At 57.3% G+C, this 17,446-nt stretch overlaps 6 protein-coding genes across 6 annotated transcripts; all 6 read right to left on the bottom strand.

Moving 5' to 3' along the window:
- Positions 1-588: 588 nt before the first annotated feature.
- JKF63_04533 (uncharacterized protein) lies at positions 589-1,092 on the bottom strand (the record flags this gene model as incomplete). The annotated part of the gene is made up of 1 exon (XM_067900517.1): positions 589-1,092. The coding sequence occupies one exon, from the start codon at positions 1,090-1,092 to the stop codon at positions 589-591; it is 504 nt and encodes a 167-aa protein (XP_067756538.1).
- A 1,429-nt stretch (positions 1,093-2,521) lies between these two features.
- Positions 2,522-5,161, bottom strand: JKF63_04534 (uncharacterized protein; the record flags this gene model as incomplete). Its single annotated transcript, XM_067900518.1, has 1 exon — positions 2,522-5,161. One exon carries the CDS (start codon positions 5,159-5,161, stop codon positions 2,522-2,524), a length of 2,640 nt encoding a protein of 879 aa, XP_067756539.1.
- Positions 5,162-6,685: 1,524 nt separating this feature from the next.
- JKF63_04535 (uncharacterized protein) lies at positions 6,686-7,291 on the bottom strand (the record flags this gene model as incomplete). Its single annotated transcript, XM_067900519.1, has 1 exon — positions 6,686-7,291. One exon carries the CDS (start codon positions 7,289-7,291, stop codon positions 6,686-6,688), a length of 606 nt encoding a protein of 201 aa, XP_067756540.1.
- A 732-nt stretch (positions 7,292-8,023) lies between these two features.
- JKF63_04536 (uncharacterized protein) lies at positions 8,024-8,323 on the bottom strand (the record flags this gene model as incomplete). The annotated part of the gene is made up of 1 exon (XM_067900520.1): positions 8,024-8,323. The coding sequence occupies one exon, from the start codon at positions 8,321-8,323 to the stop codon at positions 8,024-8,026; it is 300 nt and encodes a 99-aa protein (XP_067756541.1).
- Positions 8,324-9,116: 793 nt separating this feature from the next.
- Positions 9,117-9,956, bottom strand: JKF63_04537 (uncharacterized protein; the record flags this gene model as incomplete). The annotated part of the gene is made up of 1 exon (XM_067900521.1): positions 9,117-9,956. The coding sequence occupies one exon, from the start codon at positions 9,954-9,956 to the stop codon at positions 9,117-9,119; it is 840 nt and encodes a 279-aa protein (XP_067756542.1).
- A 1,583-nt stretch (positions 9,957-11,539) lies between these two features.
- JKF63_04538 (uncharacterized protein) lies at positions 11,540-16,441 on the bottom strand (the record flags this gene model as incomplete). The annotated part of the gene is made up of 1 exon (XM_067900522.1): positions 11,540-16,441. One exon carries the CDS (start codon positions 16,439-16,441, stop codon positions 11,540-11,542), a length of 4,902 nt encoding a protein of 1,633 aa, XP_067756543.1.
- Positions 16,442-17,446: the final 1,005 nt, after the last annotated feature.

Consider the following 17,446-nt stretch of genomic DNA (forward strand, 5'->3'; position numbering starts at 1 on the left):
TAAGAAGTGGGGCAGCGTAGACAGCCGCGTCACACCTATACTCCACCACACAAGCACACACGCGCCGCAACGAATTCCCGCCTCCGCCTCCTCCCCCACACACACACACACATGGTGGGCACGCGTGAGATGGGGTTAGCTCCGGTTGGAGTACAGCTCCGCTAAAGTACGCGCAAAGTAGACCCGCAATGCAGCAGAAAAAACTAAAGGGGCACGAGAATGTCCATTGGGTCGAATCATGACGGACAAGTATACCCTGATCCCCCCTTTTTTGAGACGGACTGTGAAGCATGGGCGCAACCGCACAAGGCCGGTAGAGTGCGAGGTAGTCAAAGGGAGTGGGATGGGGCGGGGGGGAGAAGAGAACGGAGAGGGAGGAGAAGGAGATTGTACTTCTGCGCACCTTCGCGTCAATGAAACGGAACACAAATGTGCGCGCGCGGTATTTTTCTGTGAGAGTACCCCGGTTTCAAAATAAATGTGTGCATGTGTGCTTCCCTCTACATTTATACGCACACACACTCTACCAGACAAAGCCCTCCCTCCCCTCCCCCCCCCCCTCAGCGCTCAACCCTCACTTTTGGTGATTTAAAACATGTCGTGTTTGGATCTGCGCTTTGAGACCTTCTTCTCCTTCGCCTTCGCTGCCTGTATGGCCGCCTTCTTCGCCGCAGCCGTCTTTGACGCCTGATTCACCTTTGTGTTACGCTTGATACGCTTCGTGATAACCTCCTCGAATTGCGGGTTCTCCTCGATCCACTCATCAGCAAAAGATTTGTAGCGTCGGCGCTTGTTGCGCCCCACATCGGCGAAGTAGCCAAACTCCATGAACTCGCTCTCCCCTACTTCGGCGGTTTTCTTGGGTGCCTGGTGCTGATGTTCGGGGTCCACAAAGTTGCGGTACTTGAGCAGCTCAATCTCCTTCTTTTGATCGTCGCTGAGTGGCTTCTTCCGCATGCCGTACCACTGCGACAGTGTGTTCTTCTGCTCACGACGCTTTTCTCTAATGGCGTCTTTTCTGTCCTGAATGCCCTGCACACCGTTCCGCCCACTGTAGAAGTCGCCAGAGCTCGTGACCGCCTTGGCCATCATGTCAGCTACATTGTTGCTGCTGCTGCTGCTGCTGGTGGTGGTGGTGAACATTTCTGGCTGCAACAACTACAAGGGGGAGACAAAAACACACAAACGGTGGGAAACTAAGGAGTACTGCTCTCCTGGTGAAACGCCACGTGTGTGTGTGTGCGCGCGTGTGTGTGTGTGTGTGTGTGTGTGTAAGTCGTCACTTTAGCACAAAAAGTGATCAAATAAAAGGAGGGCTTCCTACGTGTTGCAACGGCGGTGGTGGCGGATATCCGGAAGGTGGAGGGGGCAGGAGGAGGAGAGCGGTGCCGGTAGACATGAAAAGTGTGAATGGCCCCCCGCCAGTCATGGAAAAGAGCACATCACGACTGCCCCAGCGAGTGCAGAGCAAACCGGAGTAGAGGGGAAAAAAGGGGCGCTAAAAGTGGTCCAGACGAAGTCACCCACTTTCCCGTGCGAGACTCCCTTGTGAAAAAGGAAGGGTACAAATAATTACGGTACCACAAAAACACACAGGGAAACAGCGCGATCGTGGAGGATGCACCGCTCCCGATCACATATCCCCTCGCACTTCTGTGTGATGGGCTGAGGGGAGGGGAGGGGAGGGGGGGGGGAGTGGGAAGGGGAACACAGAACGCACAACAAAAACGCGTACACGAAAATGTTTCAACAACGCTCCCACATACGCCCCACCAGAAGGAAAGAAAAAACAAGGCAGCCCCCCTCTCTCCTCCATTACCACCCACACGTGGGTGACATACGGGCGGGTCACAAGGGATACACTTTTCTTTCTTTGCCCCACCCACCCACCTCGCTTTGAAAGCAGCTTGATGGAGGCGGAAAATACAGGGGTGAGGCGAGGTCCCCCTCCCCCCCCCCACACACACACACAACCCACCACCCCCGCCACACACGCGCGTGCGCGTGCAGAAGCGCCCCTCACGTGGCCGAGAAAAACTACCTGAAAACGAGCGAAGTAAAAACAACAAGAGGGGGGAGTGGGAACGACACGAGCTCAGAGAGATAAAAAAAAACAACAGGAAAACCCCCACCCAAGACAGCAAGGCCCTCCCCCCTCCCTTCCTCAAAAAAAGAAAGTTGATAGCACGCGGGTGAGTGGGGCAACGGATGGAGGAAAAGGGACAGAGGGGTGAAAAAAAAAACACAGAGAGGAGCCAGAGAGGAAGAGCGCAGCTGAAGTGCCTTTCCACGGAGAGGCCATAAAACCGAAAACCGGAAAGGGGGGGGGGGGAAGAGAAAGAAAAAAAAGGTAAAAAAAAAAGAGGGAGTGACTCGAAAATGCCGCTTCCGGTACACACCTCCAACACGATCGCACATGTATGGACACCCGCAGTTGCACACAACCGCCGCTGTGTCTCTCCCTCACCTTTGTGCGCAAACGACAAGGACGCGAATGAACTTTTTTCTTCTATCGAGCTCCTCATTTCAAATGCCGCGTAGCCTCCTGTAGCCGCTCCTCGAGCTCGATTTTGGCGTGTAACGTCTCCTGTAGAAGACACTGCAAGGCGCGCAGTTGTCCCTCTTCGCTTCCACGCGCGACCGCTGCAGGAGACACCACACCGGCCGCCAAGAGATGGTTCATTGTGGATGCGTTTCGCCTGAGTTCGCCCTTCAGCGCGCCGCACTGCCGCTGTAGGTCTTCGATTGCCGTGGTGAGTTTCCACTTCTCCTCCTGCATTGTGGTCAGTCGATCTAGGAGCGCCTCATTCTCCACCTGCACCGCCTCCCAGGTGGACATCTTCTCGGGATTGTAGCGCCGCTCAATGTCAGTGATCTGTCGTGGGGGTGCTAGGATAGAGATGTGGGTCGACACGAGGGCATCGCTGCTGTCGAGGTCGTCAAGTGAGACGGCGGCAGGGCCATCCTCGCTGTCGTTGCGACAAGCCCACGCTGTCGCCGTGTCTCGCTGGGTGCCTGACAGCGAAGACCGCTCCAACGATGTCGTCGCCGGCTGTCGAGCGGGGAAGCTGCTCAGCGGCATCGCTGTGAATGTTGATGACCGGCGCTGCGCCGCCTCGAGCAGCCTTGTCTTCTGGCTAAGCTCTTCTTGAGACACCGCCAGCGCATGTCGAAGCTCCTTGTTGAGGGCGAGTAGCTGCTGCGCTTCAGCTCTGTATTGCGCCTCTACCAGCGCAACGCGTCGCTCAAAGGTCTGCTTGAGCTCCTCGAGCTGCCGCTCTCTGTCCACAAGCGTCACTGTATCCGCGGCGACCCCGGTTTCTGGGGTAGACGACGGTAAAGACGCCACCAGGGGGAGGCCAACTACACCGACGGTGGGATCTCTGCTGGGCGGTGACACGCGTGAAGACGATGCCGCAGTAGTAGTCGGTACAGGTGCCTTGGGTACACCATCGGAACTGTCAAGCACCGCCGCAGATCCCTGGGAGTCGTGCCGCTGGTAGCGCTGTGCGGCGGCGTGGACGCATTGCTGCGACATTACCTCTCGCACCTGGTGCGTCAGCATGCGCCTCAGTAGCTGCTTGGTTGCCGATTCGTGAACACGCAGTCGCCGAGACAAGGTGATCCGTTGCTGCTCCCAATCCGCCTTTTCAGACTGATACTGGTCCGTTCGTTCGCGCAGAGCGCTGCGTAGCCGGTTGGCGTCGCGCTCCAGCTGGTGGATCCGCGCATCCTCCTCCTTGCGAGAGACCGCATGCTCCAGCACCATTTCACTCTCACTCACCTGCCGGCGGTAATGCAACACAGACGCCTTCAGCTCTGCATTCTCTCTCTCAAGGGCCTGCACCACCGCCTCCGCCTTGGCACATCGCAGCGCCTGTTTCTTCTCATCGCGTGCCAGCTTATCGGTGATGGCGTGGAGGTCGCTGATTTGCTTCTCCAGCGCATCCTTTTGGTATGCCTCCCTTGTGGTGAGCCCAGCTGTCGCCGCTGCAGAGGCTGTAGAGCTCGGTGCCGATGTGGCGGTGGTTTCCATCGCGCCCATCAAGAGTCGCTGCAGCTGACCCTCCAAGTGTGTGTTCGTTTCCTTCAAGAAGGCGTTTTCTTGTGTGATGCTGGCCAGCTTTTCCTGCAGTTGAGTCAGTGCGTACACGGCGCCCTCGTGTCGCAGGCCTGCTGCACGCGCCTCTGCTTCTCGCTCGGCCAAACGCGCCTGCATATCTGCAATTCGATGCGCCACAGATACCGCGGCATCGTCCCCTTGTGGCAACGACGGCGACGACGCCTTGGCCTTCTCTGCGAGGACCTCTCTGCGAAGCTCAGCAAGATCTGCTAAGGCTTCTCTGAGCCGCTCCCTCTCCACATCTAAGGTGGAATGGGCGGCGCTCAACTCACTCCGAGTGCACGTCAGAAGTTCCTGGGTAGCCTCCAAGGCGACGACCCTGAGACGCAGCTCTGCGGCGTCTTCTGCGGAAAGAGCAGTCGACCCTGCAGTGCTCGGGGTCGCCGTTGTGGGAGCGGAAGCCTCGACTGCCTTTGCACTGGGTGGCGCGGACAGCGTCATCGCCGACGGCTCGCCGGTCACCACCACGGCACGCACAGCCGCGGAAGCTGGTGAAGTAGCGCAGGTTGCGGCGACGACTTTGCCTACCAGAGTCCTACCGCGTACCGCGCTGTCTCCGGCTGCGCGAGTCACAGATGCGCCGCTTTCCGTCGCCGCAGTGGCAACGACGCCGCGCGCCACCACGACTGCTGGGACCGAACTAGTGGCACCAGCTGACCTGACTGGAAAGGCGCAAGAAAGCGGCGCCGGCGGCAACGCTGCCGCGGACTCTCCACTAGGCGAGCTGCTCGCCTGGGCCGCGCCGACTGCAGCGGCAGTCAAGAGAGCCTGATACCGATCGTCAGCAGAGGCACCGGTACTGGCTGCCATGAGTCGACGCGTCTCACTGTGCACACGCTCGAGGCAGCGTGTCAGCTGTGCACATCGCTCATGTTTTTGCTCCAGGCACCGAATCAGCTCCGGGATCGTCGGCGGAAGCTGAACCACCGTGCTTGTGTACGACGCAGCCTCATCCCCTGTCGCATGCGGTGTCACTGACAGCGCGCCCGCGGCAACAGCACCATGTTGGGGCGGAGAGTTCGAAGAGACCCTCGACATGGCGATGTGTATGCGATGTATAATAGACGCAGGCAAAGACAGGGACGCAAACGGCAGCAAGCGGGATACGCACCAGTAAACGACAAAATACGCCCACGTCGAAACCAGTTGATGTATCGTACAAACGTTGACCGCCGAGGCACGCTGCTCAGCGCGGTGGTGCAAATCTCTCCAGAAGAAGGGGGGGCTCTTGGCCTCCTCCACCCCAGCAGAGAAAAGGAAGACTGAAAGAATGGGATATTCTAATCATGTCACGGAGATGTAAACAAAACTCTATCGATGCTGTGCCAGGTAAGGGAGATGGTGGGTGACGGAGGAGGGAAGGGGGGGGCGGCTGGAAAGAGCTCCGTCCAAGCAACAACAACAATCGTCGCAAAACGATGCAGGGCGTGTGAGAATACCCCCTCCCTTCCCTCACAAACTCGCTGTGACAAACGGCAAAGACCAGCCCCAATAACTCGCACTGGTGTCTGTGGCACAACGCACATTTTTTGGGGCAAATCAACAAAGAAATGGGGGATGATGGAGATGCGAGCGCAAAGACGTGGGCAAGAGAAGACCAACAAAAAAAAAAGATTGGGGGAGGGGGCCCGACAAGAAAAACTGTGGAGAACGGACGGTAGAGAGAGGGAAGCCACACCGCGAGGTTGCATTCGCGGGGGGGGGGGGGAGGGGTCAAGGAACGACCTCAGACTTGTGTGGGACTAAGGTGCGCGCTTTACTGACAGGCAGCATGAAGAGACGCGTCGACGGCGCTCATGGACACGACAAACCAATGCGCATCGCCGGCCTGTCCAACACACACACACACAAAAAGAAACTCTACTGGTTATCTGTTATATCGCTCTCTTAGACGTCTTGTGGTGCCTTTGTCTGTCTGTGGCAATCTCCCAGCCCTTGCCTGGATTCGCATTGTGTGTGTGTGTGTGTGTTCGTGCGCTCGTGCCAGTGAGAGGCTGCACAAAGGCACGCATACTCTCATGGATTTTTCTGTACACCAAACCCTTTCCACGATGCGCGGCTCCTTCACTGGAAAAAGTGAGGACAGAGGCGCTGGCGAAAAAGGTGGCAGAGAAAAGCACTGGGGGAGAAAGGAGGAGGGAGGGGAGGAAGGACACTCCCTCACAAACACAGTCGGAGTCAATAGTCAGCAGACACAGACGTTGCACGATGAGCACAGAGAACGAGGAGGAGATGAGGGGTGTCATTGCAGCACGCCATCCAATGTGTGTATGTGAAGGTACTCAAAAGACAGCAGTGTGTCTACTGGGTGAACAACATTGAGCGTGGATAGACAATAGCGCACGCAGATGACCGAATGGGGGGGGGCCAAAAGTACACACCATTCAGGCGCGGTGCGTGGCATTTTGCTCTCGATTCGCCTGTGCACGTGTATAGGCGCAGCCTCTTTTTTTTTTTGTGTGTGTGTGTGGTGCGTGCGTGGAGAGCTCCGTAGAGCAAGAGGATGTGAGCGCAGAGCTCAGGTCACGGAGACCACATTGCACTCGCAGGTGCACAACACCCTCAGCTGGGCCAGATATCGCGCAGGTGTGCTTCGGCGTAGGCGACCCACTGCGCCAGTCGCTCCTTTAAGTTGGTCAGGTCATCTGGCGTAACGTTCCGACTCTCGTACGAGTACACGCGCACCTGGCGCTCTTTCTCATTGATTCGGGCCATACAGAGCCGCTGTTGGACGGCTTGCAACACGACACGCTGCACTGGCACCGCTCCGTGTATTCCCAGCGCCAGCTCAACATCGCTGTACGAGAGGCACAGGCCATCCGGTGTGAGTGTGTGCTGGCTGCACAACGTGAGAAAGGAAAGCAGCTGTAGCTTTGCCGTCAGGCCCGGGTGCTGGACAAGGAGGGCCTTGACACCATCGGGTGTCCCATCCACATCGGACACCGTCTTGAACGCAAGCAGGTTCAGTAGATCAATCGTGTCCGCAGTCTCAGCCGGTACCGCCACCGCATCCTGCTGCGCCACATACCTTTGAAAAGCACTCAGGAGAGCCCCGTAGAAAAAAACGGTAGTGTCGGTGAAACTTGACCGCACCACAGCAGTTGCGTCCACCACTGTCGCTGCCCGCTCCACTGCTGCAACGTAGGAGGCCCCGCTAAGTGAAGTCATCTGCACACGAGGAAGGGGGAATAATGAGGGGGGGGGGAGAGGAGCTACAGGGGCCGCGACGGTGGTAGCAAAGACAAAAGGAGGGGTTGTTTGCCTTTGATGGAGCACTCCGTGCACCTTTCTGAAGGCACGTAGCGGCCAACTCACACCACTTCAACCCTCTTGGCTGCACCACGAAGTTAATGGTGTGGTCAGACTGCTGCAGTAACGGTTGGAGTAAGCCGCCATATGACACACACATACACGCGCGCGCACACACACACACACACACGAAAAGTGAGAGTTGAGATTTTGAAGAGTGGAACGTACAAAAGTGAAGACCACATCCACTGCAGATGAATAAAGGCGCATGTCGGACAGGTACCGCATATCCCTCTGCCCCTCGGTGTTGTAAGCCCAAGGCTACAGGGCAGTGGCGTGAGAGCTGTTCTTAATACAAAGACAACCGTACACACCAGGGTGTGGCACCCCCCCCCCTCGTCTCCTTTTTATTTCGAGGAAGAAAAATGCTCTCGCGCATCAAACCGCACGTGTCTGCCTTGCCTCCTGTGTGTGTGTGTGTGTGTGTGTCTCACAAATGTGGGAGCGCGCGCCTACAAGACTAGCGGAGGTCAAAACACAACCGGCGCTCCGCGAAGACAGACAGTTAAGAGACGGATCCTGTGAAATATAAAACAATGCAAATGCGTCGCTGCGGATGTGTGCGTGCATATGCGCAGTTCTCAGCACACATCACGGCTTAGGCTGCGTCCGACCACCGCCCACAGACTTCGGATGTTTTGCTTCTGCTGTGGATGAGTTCTGCCGTTGTTCAGCGGCATCTGGGCTCAGGTAGGTGCGCGCGGTGCGGTAGCTCGAGCTGACGTCGTTGCAAACCTCCCGGGCAGCGGCGCCGAGCCACAGCCCGAGCTTCTCGCCGGTAAAGCCCCGCTTCATGCGTGCCGCCTTTGCGGCCATGCGCTGTACCAGAGGCATGTTCGACCCCTCCAAGACGAGGGTCTTGTAGACCAAATTCTTGAGAAAATTCGACATAACACGATGCAGTGTGCAACCTATGCGTTACGACACGTGCTTTCTTTGGTGTGTGCGTGTGTGTTGTTCCGTCCTTTGAGGGGGGAGGAGGGGGGAAGGAGGGGGTCGCCAATGGATGCGAGAGGGCCAACCGCAAGGAAACCCTCCTGCAGGTCACACGTCTGCAAATGTGGTGCGCAGAGCGCTGCTCCGTGCCCTATTTGATGCGGAGCAGAAAAGCGCTGGGGCACCCCAAAAAGACAATGACGTCGATAAAACGATGGAATGCCGCGCGATAAACAGAAAGAAGACAAGGGTTCAGGTGTACGACGTCTCAAGCGAAGGGGAGGGGGGGGGAAGAACCAGTAAAGTAGACCTACATACCTCTCTTCCACTTGCATGACTTTGATGAAAATCAGGATAACGCGCACGACGGTCGACAGTGGGGTTGATACCTATTTCCTCCCACACAGACCCCAATGCCTACCCCTCAATCGCTGGTGTCGCAGCCGTCTTCGACCATCCAACGCAAGCGCACGCCACCGTCCCCTTTACAATCCATCATGTGTCAGGGGCACGACTACCACACGATTGGTTCGAAAGGGTGAGTCCTCCCAAGTAGTGGGGGGGGGACAAAGACAGGTCGAGTACAAGGCAGAATCACATTTACGAACGAATAGAAGTACACGTACGCACGCAATACACACACACACACACCCAGAGAGAGAGAGACGAGTTCAACACTCACGGCACGACCAGGGAAAGTAATGGCGAGACTTAACGAATGCGGCAGCGTGGGTACCAGGGGGTAATACTAGTTGTAGGGGTAGGGCAACTTTTGCTTACCCTGCATCATGTAGACTGACCCTTTCGGAATATTATACTTGGTGATGAGCATCTCTGCCAGCTGATCCGCGACGTTGCCCTGAATGTCGATGCAGTCCTGGTGACTACCTTCCTCCGCGGCACGCACGCCGGCGCCGCAGGAAAAGCGCTTGCGCCAGTCCCTTGCAGTGTCCTTGAGGTTGAACCCGAAGAGATCCATTCCAAAGACAGAGGTGATCATGCGTCGACCAGTGCGCTTCTCAACTTCCAACACAACAATGCGCTGCAGCGCCGTCTTGATTCCCCGGCCCTCCAGCATCGCCTCGAGGCGCTCCTTCTCTGTCAAGATGCGACGCTTTCGGCCGCGCTCCTCGGCATCGGCAAGCTCGGAGGCGTGCTCGAGGAGCCACGGTCGGCACTTCTCTAACATTCCGCTGAACTCGCATATTTCCGCCGGGAAGGTGCAAACGGGGCAGTAGAGCACCTCCACCGCACTTTGCCGCGTCACGACGAGCGGCTCGTCGCCCTCATCGGCGTCTCCCAGTGCGCTCGTTGTCTTACGGTCCCTATTCGTCCCCTTCTTCTTTTCAATGTTCTTGAGGCGGTTGCCTCTGTACTCCTTCTTCTTGGGAATGGCGGCATCGCTCTGGTCACTTTGTGTGTCTGGTACGACATCGACATCAGCAGCTACACTGGTATCGTTGAGGCCCTCGGCACAGGTGGCGAGCGTTGTCGACGGGGCCACTTCGGGCTTCTCCTCGTTCTCCTCGCTGGTGCATGACGGACTACGCCTCGCAGGCGCCTTGGACTTTTGCTTGTTACGACCCATGGCTGCGTGTGACACACACACACACACACACAAACTTTATGTTTTCGTCCAAGTGACTCGGTTACCAAGGAAGGGAGGACGGTGGATACGGATGCACGTCTTGCTCTGGGAAAGGGCGAGAGGGGGAGAGGGGGAGGGGGGCTTGTGGCTGGACTTAAGAGTTCTGGCGCGGCCAGGGAATGGGTTGTAGGGGAGGGGAGGGGAGGGGGGAAGAAGGGGGGAAGGGGGTGGAGGGGCAGAAAAGCGATGCTGAAATGAGTCAGGTGCAGCAGCTTCGTAAGCGAACATGTCTGAGGAACGTCGAGCGTCGAGACACGGACGGCGCAGACATGTGATGGGAGTGCGTTGAGTAGCAGAGAGCAATGGTAGCACGGGAATACAGCGGACTGCGGCGGGGAGAGGGTGGGGGTGGGGGACCTCTGCCAAAATATCGCAGCACGCTCCCCCATAACCACCTGAACTTCGCAGATGGGGAGAGGAAGAGGCGTGGGGTAGCTTCTTCTTTCGCTTTTTGTTTCCAATCTTCGCGCGCACCTGCGCCTCGTTGCGTTCTGAGTGGGCGACAAGTGGAGGGCGTACGCCGAGGTCGGCGCCAAACCAACAACGACCCCGTCCTGGGGGCCGTGAAAGAAAGTGGCACGTCCAACAATCACCCTCGCATGTGATGAGGCAGGCCGCTTAGACTACCATGACGAACAGACTGAAAAGCTGTAAAGCGTTTCTTGACGATGTCGTAGATGCCAGGTAAAGGATGCGGGATTTGTGCACGTCAAGGGTTGTAAGAGCTCCCAAGTTGGGGGCTTGTCATGGCGCTGGAAGAAGAATGACCAAGGGTGCTCTCGTAAGACAGCACAAACGAGGCCCAATCAGGCGTACACCGGTGCGCCTTCAGTTCTCCGGTCTCATTTTTTTTTTCTAGAGCTCTGCTCCACCATTATACATCAACCTCCTCCTTCTCGCTCTGCCTGGTGGTCAGCCCCGTCCCTAAACTCTCTCTCTGAGAAAAAAAGAGAGAGGGAAGACGAGAACACCGATATCGAGAAGGGAAGCGAATATTGTGAACATCGGGGAAGAACATCGAAATAACGAGATAGGAAGAATGAAAGAACGACAACCAAAGAATATACACACGCACAACAAAAGTGAGCGCATAAAAACACATGCACGCACACTCACACAAGGTGAGCATTGACGTGTCCCACACAGAGGAAGGGGAGGGGAGAGGAGGGGGGGGGGGGGGGGGGAAACGAAACAAATCAAGAACACCAAAACTAGTCAACAGCGCTCCACAACGCAAACAAACTCACACACACACACATACCGCCCCTGCTCCTCTTTGCTGCCGCTCGGAGACATCACCACTTCCATGTCGGCCTGCTCAGATCCACTCCATAGAGGTGCATGAGTGAGGCGGAAGACGACAAGGTGGAGCAGTGCTGCAGACAGATGGGTGGGTGTGCCACTTGAGTGAACGCCCTCCAGCTGAGATGAGAAGTGCACTTCTATGCTTTATCTACAGGAGGCCATCACCTTCCTCGCAACAGGTGCTCAAATGATCCAAAAGCGTTCACCCAACACTCGTCTCAGGAGTCATCCTGTGGGCGGATGTTTGCTAATGAGGGAGAGCGATTCTTGCTCACGCCTCCGGTTAGGCGCACGGGAGTGTCAAGGACACGCACCGGCACGGCATTCGCCGGCACCTGTGCCAAGGAAAGGTTTTCATCTGGAGTCGGAGAAAAGAGCGACTGCGATGCCACGTCCTCGCCACGGCCACCAAATGTGCTCAAATGCACGTCATGGTGAGTGCCCACCGCTTTGGACATGCGCAAAGCGACAGCTCGGTCGGCGGGGTGGGGACTACTCACCGTCGCGCATGGCCCTAGATGAATGACCTTGCCGCTCGGCGGCGTGTCGACCGGCGTCCTGCTGTAGATGTGTGGTGGGGGCAGAGGACGCTGCAGCGACGGCACGAATTGCTGCTGCTGCTGCTGCTGTGGCTGCTGCCATTTTGGCAGAGAACGCGAGTCCGAGTCCCCCACAGGCGACCCGAGGACACGTAAAGCGGGTGGCCCCGTCATCGGGGCGTGGCGCAGGTAAAGATGTCCTGAATCTCTGACCCGCGTCGGTGATCCACCGGCACCAACAGAACTGGACCCTCGGGGGTCCGCCGGCTCATGCCGCGGCCTGCCACGCGTTGGTCGCATTTTTTCCACCGATTCTATGTGTATCTCGCTCCCCTGGCTAGAATTGGCAAGGAGGTCTATTCCAGGAGAGTTGTCCTTTTGCCGCCGCTCGTTAGACGACACGGCATCAACGAGAATGCGCACGGGGGTCACATCTCGACGCAGCTGGCTTTCGGGAATCCACTTGTCTCGTTTGCACGTATCCGCCTCAAAGTGGTGTCCTTCGCTGGCCGCGCGCCGGGCGACCGCCACCGTAGCCGGTGCCGATTGCGGAGCCGCACGGCGCCGCCAGGCGGGCTCGGCGTGAGCCGGGTAATTGTTGGTCACAATCTCAGGAAGCGGATTGAGGTGGTGTGATCTGCCAGCGGGGTTGCACGGTGACTTGGATTCCTTGGAGTAGAGGTTCAGGTCACTGTCTGCGAGGCTGCGGCGGCAGGGGGGCCAGTCGCCCCTTCTTTGCTGCAGGCCGAAGAGTGGTGCGGTGTAAGTCGCAGGGAATAAAACCTGGTGACTGGGATCACTGTCGCTGAGGGCACTGATGCTAGTCGGTGCGACAGCGGCGGAGACACTCGCTGGCAGCCGAAGCGTCGAGTCAATACGCGGCGGCGCGGAAGCCGAGAACTCATCGGGGGAAGAGTGCCCTGATGTCGGAGAAACAGCGGCAGGGGAGTGGTGTGACTTGACGCTGTGTGGTTCGGGCAGCCGTGGTGCAGGAGCCGTGGTTTGTGGATGCACCAATGTGGTGATGGTGCACTGCCCCACTCGGGGTGAGCCCGCAGAGGATGTGTGGCTTGGCACCGACCCCTGCTGTCGCTCCTGCTGTGGGACATTGTCAGATTGCGGTGCTTTCATTTCGTCTATGTGGGCGTACAAGACCTCCTGCGACTGAGACCGGACAGAGGGTTGGCTGATGCAGCGCCGTACTAGCGAGGGAATCAACTGCGGCTCTAATCTTGAGGCAGAATCTGCACTCGAGATGGCTGTGTCCGGCCGACTCCAGTCCTTTAGTGGCGAAGGGTCCACCGATTGCCTAAACGGCGCTATGAATGCCGAGCTCGGCAATGACGTGCGCAATGTAGGAGGTTTCAGCATGACTGATCGCGAAGCTGGCTTACTAGCTTCACCCTGGAATGGCGGTGCGTCGATGCTGGGAGAAGAGAAGGGGGCCGAATGAGATGTGTCTAGCACAGCGTTCGTGATCCCTGAGAGAGAGCGTATAATGTTTTCTAGATTATCGTTGTTGACGACGGGCAAGACTCGAACCTCAGGCACCACGGGAGGGCGCCGACTGAGTTCAGCGAGCTGTGTCTTGATGTGCGTCAGCAGCCCAAGCGCCTCCTTCTCCTGCTGCTGGACAATGTTCGTGACGGTGTTCAGCACCTGCTCCTTGCTCTGACTGATGTATAGCAGCAACTCCTCCTTTGAGACACTCCCGGCACGACGCCCATTCAGCAACTCTACCCACAAGGAGTCAATTTCTTGCTTGGTGAAAGCCTTGAATGAGTTGTATTCACGCTTACGCACAAACTGGTGCGTTGGAAGCAGAACCTCAGACAACGGGGAACACTGAGTGGGCACGTGCAGCAACCCAATGCTCTCCCGACGAGTGCATCCCAGAACTGCGTCTGGCAAGGTCTCGAGCTCTGTCTCCTTTGTGGCAGTGTCCGTGGTCGCGGGTTGCGCCGGAAGCGCTGATGTCAGCGGGGTATACGTTCTGCTCTGGCGCATAATGAATCGCTCGCCCGTCGAGATTCCTGGAACCGTCACGAGCTTCTCCTTGTGGATAACAGGGGCCTCCGAAGGGAGTCTTCCGGAGGTGAGGTCCCCCTCCGACGGGGACTCACTGTATACGTCAGTCGGGATGCCAAGTCGAGCCGCGTCCTCACTCGCCTCCGGCTTCACGGCATCCTCGTGGCTCACGACGAGCCTCTTATTCGAGGACCTCGATAGTGAAGACGTGAGTTTCGTGGATAGCGTCACCTCCCCAGTATCATCACTTGACGCTGGCTCCTCCCCTTGGTGGAGCTGCGGGTAGTGCATTGAGCCCTCTGCTTGAGTCACTGGTGTTGAGGTCTCTCGCATAGGCGAGAGCTTTTTCAACTGCAGCTGCAGCGCCTTTTCGAGCATGTTCACCCGTTGGAGGGCCAACCGCATCTCGTCAGCAGTGCGCACGCTCTCATCTTGCGCCTCCCCGGCAACCTTAGCGCTCTCTGCTGCCTCCTGTGCGGCTGATCGGGCCTCCATACAGGCGTCGCCTAGCTGTGCCACAGTGACTGCGTGGGCGTCTATTCCAGGGGTGTGGTTCAACGGATTTTGGTCAGATATTTTGATGAACTCTTGAGTTTGTTCAATGCGCAATCGCTGCAATGATGCTCGCAGCGCCTTGATGTCCTCCTCGTGCTGCTTCATGCGATCGTTCCATGGTGCCACTTCAGTGTCGATGTTTTCCACCTTCGCCTCATCCGAGGCAGTGTGCCACGTCTTCCTCGACGCACCTGAACTCAGCCTCGCCGTAACGGCCGTGGCTGAACTCGTGGTTGGTTCTGCTGCCGCTGCAGGGGCGTCAGACTCCAGTGTCGAGACTCGTGTTTCCGTTTCTTTTGATGGGAAAAATCTCTCAGTGGTTGTCGCAGGTGCGGGAGCCGTGTTGGTCGCGGCGATGCGGCGAGATGAGCCTTTCTCGGGTATGTTTCCAGTGGCTGTAGCTGCAGTGATGGGCTGCTGGGCTGCGCGAAGGTGCCAAATGCGGAGCTCATCAACGTTGCGCCAAATGTCGTTGTTCCGCTCCGCCAGTGCGCAGAGTTCCACTCGCACAGCGCTTTCCAACATCGCCATCTGCGACTGTATATCCGCCAAGTTGCGGTGCGTCAGGAAAACCCCCTTGGCGTCGTCCCAGAGCTTCGTCAAGCCACGGTGCACCTCGGAGCGAAACACCTCCGGGCCTTGGTGCATTGTGATTGACGATGCGGTAACGTTGATGCGCTCCACCAGGTCAGCGTGCGCTGCTCGCACTGCAGCCTCGACAACTTGCTTGAGCTGTGCCACGTCCCCGTCTACATGCGCGGCGAACGTCTTCAGATAGTTCTGAAAGGAGGCGTACTCGTCGGTGAGGTGGATGATGCGCTGCCCCTGTGCACTCAGTGTGCGATGCGCCTCTTGCACTGGCTTCACACAAGTCTCTTGCATCGATGCGGCAAGCGTTTTTAGGTCAGAACCCAGCGTGTCTGTTGCTGCGAGGAGGCGGTCCTGGACAGCGGCGATCCTTGAATGTAACGCCTGGTCTTCCGCGGCAGAACGCTCCTGCGCTGCCGCCATGCTCTCACGCACTGTCGCGAAGAGCTCCGTGACGCTCGCCCGCCAGTTCAGATCCACGGTCTCTAGCTGATTGTCGTGCTTTGCAAGCTCCTGCAGGATCGCCTGGTGTGCAGTTTCCTGTCGCTTGTCCTGTCCATGACTATGCTGCACCACCTGTGCCAGTTCGTGGGCGAGCCCGTTCGTCGCACCCTGGATTACTTCACGTAGTTTGGTATCCAACTCGCTAATGGAATGCCGCAGGTCGCCAACGTCCTTCTGCTCAGTACCGTGTAGTTGATTCATGTCAACGCGTGTTCGCTGATCGAGGGCCTCGAGTCGTTGGTTGACGTGCTGCAGCGCACTCTCCAGCTCAGCACGCTGTTGAACACCAGCGCTTCGCAGTTCTCCAGACAGAGACCCGTGCACATCGCGCAGTGCATCACGGATGGAGCTCTCCAAGTTTTCGCTCCGCTGGCGCTGCGCTGCCAGCTCGGCACCCATTTGCTGCTGCACCGCTACTATATCTTCACGGCTGCGAGTCTCGACGGCCTGCGTGGCGTTCGCCACGCTCTGCAGCTGAGCGTGGATGACGCGGATTGCTTCGGCAGAGGCCGCCTCGCTGCTTTGCGCACGTTGGAGCACTCCGTTGAAGTCATCCTTGAAACGTTGTTCTATTCCACGAAACACCGCATCGTGTTTGTCATTGGCGCCGCTCAACGCCGCGCTCTGGCCCTGGACGTCGGCCTGGAGCGTACTAAGGCGATCGTTGTGGTTCTGCAAAGCCACCTGCATGCGATTCATTGTTTCGGTGGTGGCGCTGCCGCGCTCATTGATGGCAGCGTACAACTGCTGCTGCAGCTCCTGGCGGTTGCGCGACTCTGCCGCGGCGTATTGCTCTACATCGCGAAGTCTTTGCAGCACAATGGTGATCATTTGTTCTTGACGCCGAATGATGTCCTCTAATGACAGCAGCCGCTGCGTCATGGAGTTCATCACATCAGTGCCCATTGCTATCGTGGGTGTGTGTGTATGTGTATGTGTGCGTATGCGTGGTCCGCGGTGAGTTGTACCGGAAGGACAAGAAATGTGCAGCACTCAATACAGGAAAAGACCAATGGTGGCGCTGCACACCAGACCAGTGCGAGATGCGCATAGTCTCCTGGTGTACAACATATAAGAGACAGTACGGAGAAACCGAAGGGGGGGAAGAAAAAAAAGCGTAACGGTGACTGGTGCGGGAGTTATTCGAGTTTTCAATGAACGTTGTCGACGGAAGAAGGCAAAGGGAAGGAAGACAGGCACACACGTGTACACGTGAGCTCCTTTTTTTTTTTATTCTGAACGGAGTACTCTGCTCTACAGGGTAAAAAAAAAAGACCCAGCGTCGAGGAACATCACTCCACTCTCTCTTCCTCCCTTGTGTCACCTGGGAAGTTCCGGGGCGGACAAGCGGAGAGGGGGCGCACCGCTTGCATTCTGAGTGGATAGTGAACGTTGAGGCCACAACTACGGAGAGGAGTCCCTCCCCGTCATGGCTGAAGACGTGCAACCGTCACAAACCAAATTAAGGAGAGCAGAGTAGGAAAAAAAGCCGGACCCTGGGGGTAGCCACAAAGATAAAATGTGTGGAGTAAGACGCCACACAGCGGCTGAGTCTATTTCTCTACGCAGTGTACGCATCTATATCGATCACATAAGGAATAGAAGAAAAGCAGCCAATGCCCACTCGGTTGCGTCGAATGTTGTCAACAGTGGCCCCCACCCCCTCACACCTCAACCTTTCTTACAACGCGGTGCCCTTGTGTATCGACATGGGAGGGGGGGGGGTGAAAAAAAAATAGAGAGAGGGTGACTACATGTGTGAATCTCCTGTGAGGTTTTGTCTACATTGGGTGTGTAGCGGTGCGCGCATAGGTTGCGCGCGCGCGCGGGGTGGTGGTGGGGGATACCGATGCGTGTGAGTACCTACGCACTTTAGATGACGTAGTCTTAGTCCAGTGTCTACATGAGTGA

Source organism: Porcisia hertigi, chromosome 25 (genome assembly GCF_017918235.1).
Source record: "Porcisia hertigi strain C119 chromosome 25, whole genome shotgun sequence".
In the NCBI taxonomy this organism is placed as follows: domain Eukaryota; phylum Euglenozoa; class Kinetoplastea; order Trypanosomatida; family Trypanosomatidae; genus Porcisia; species Porcisia hertigi.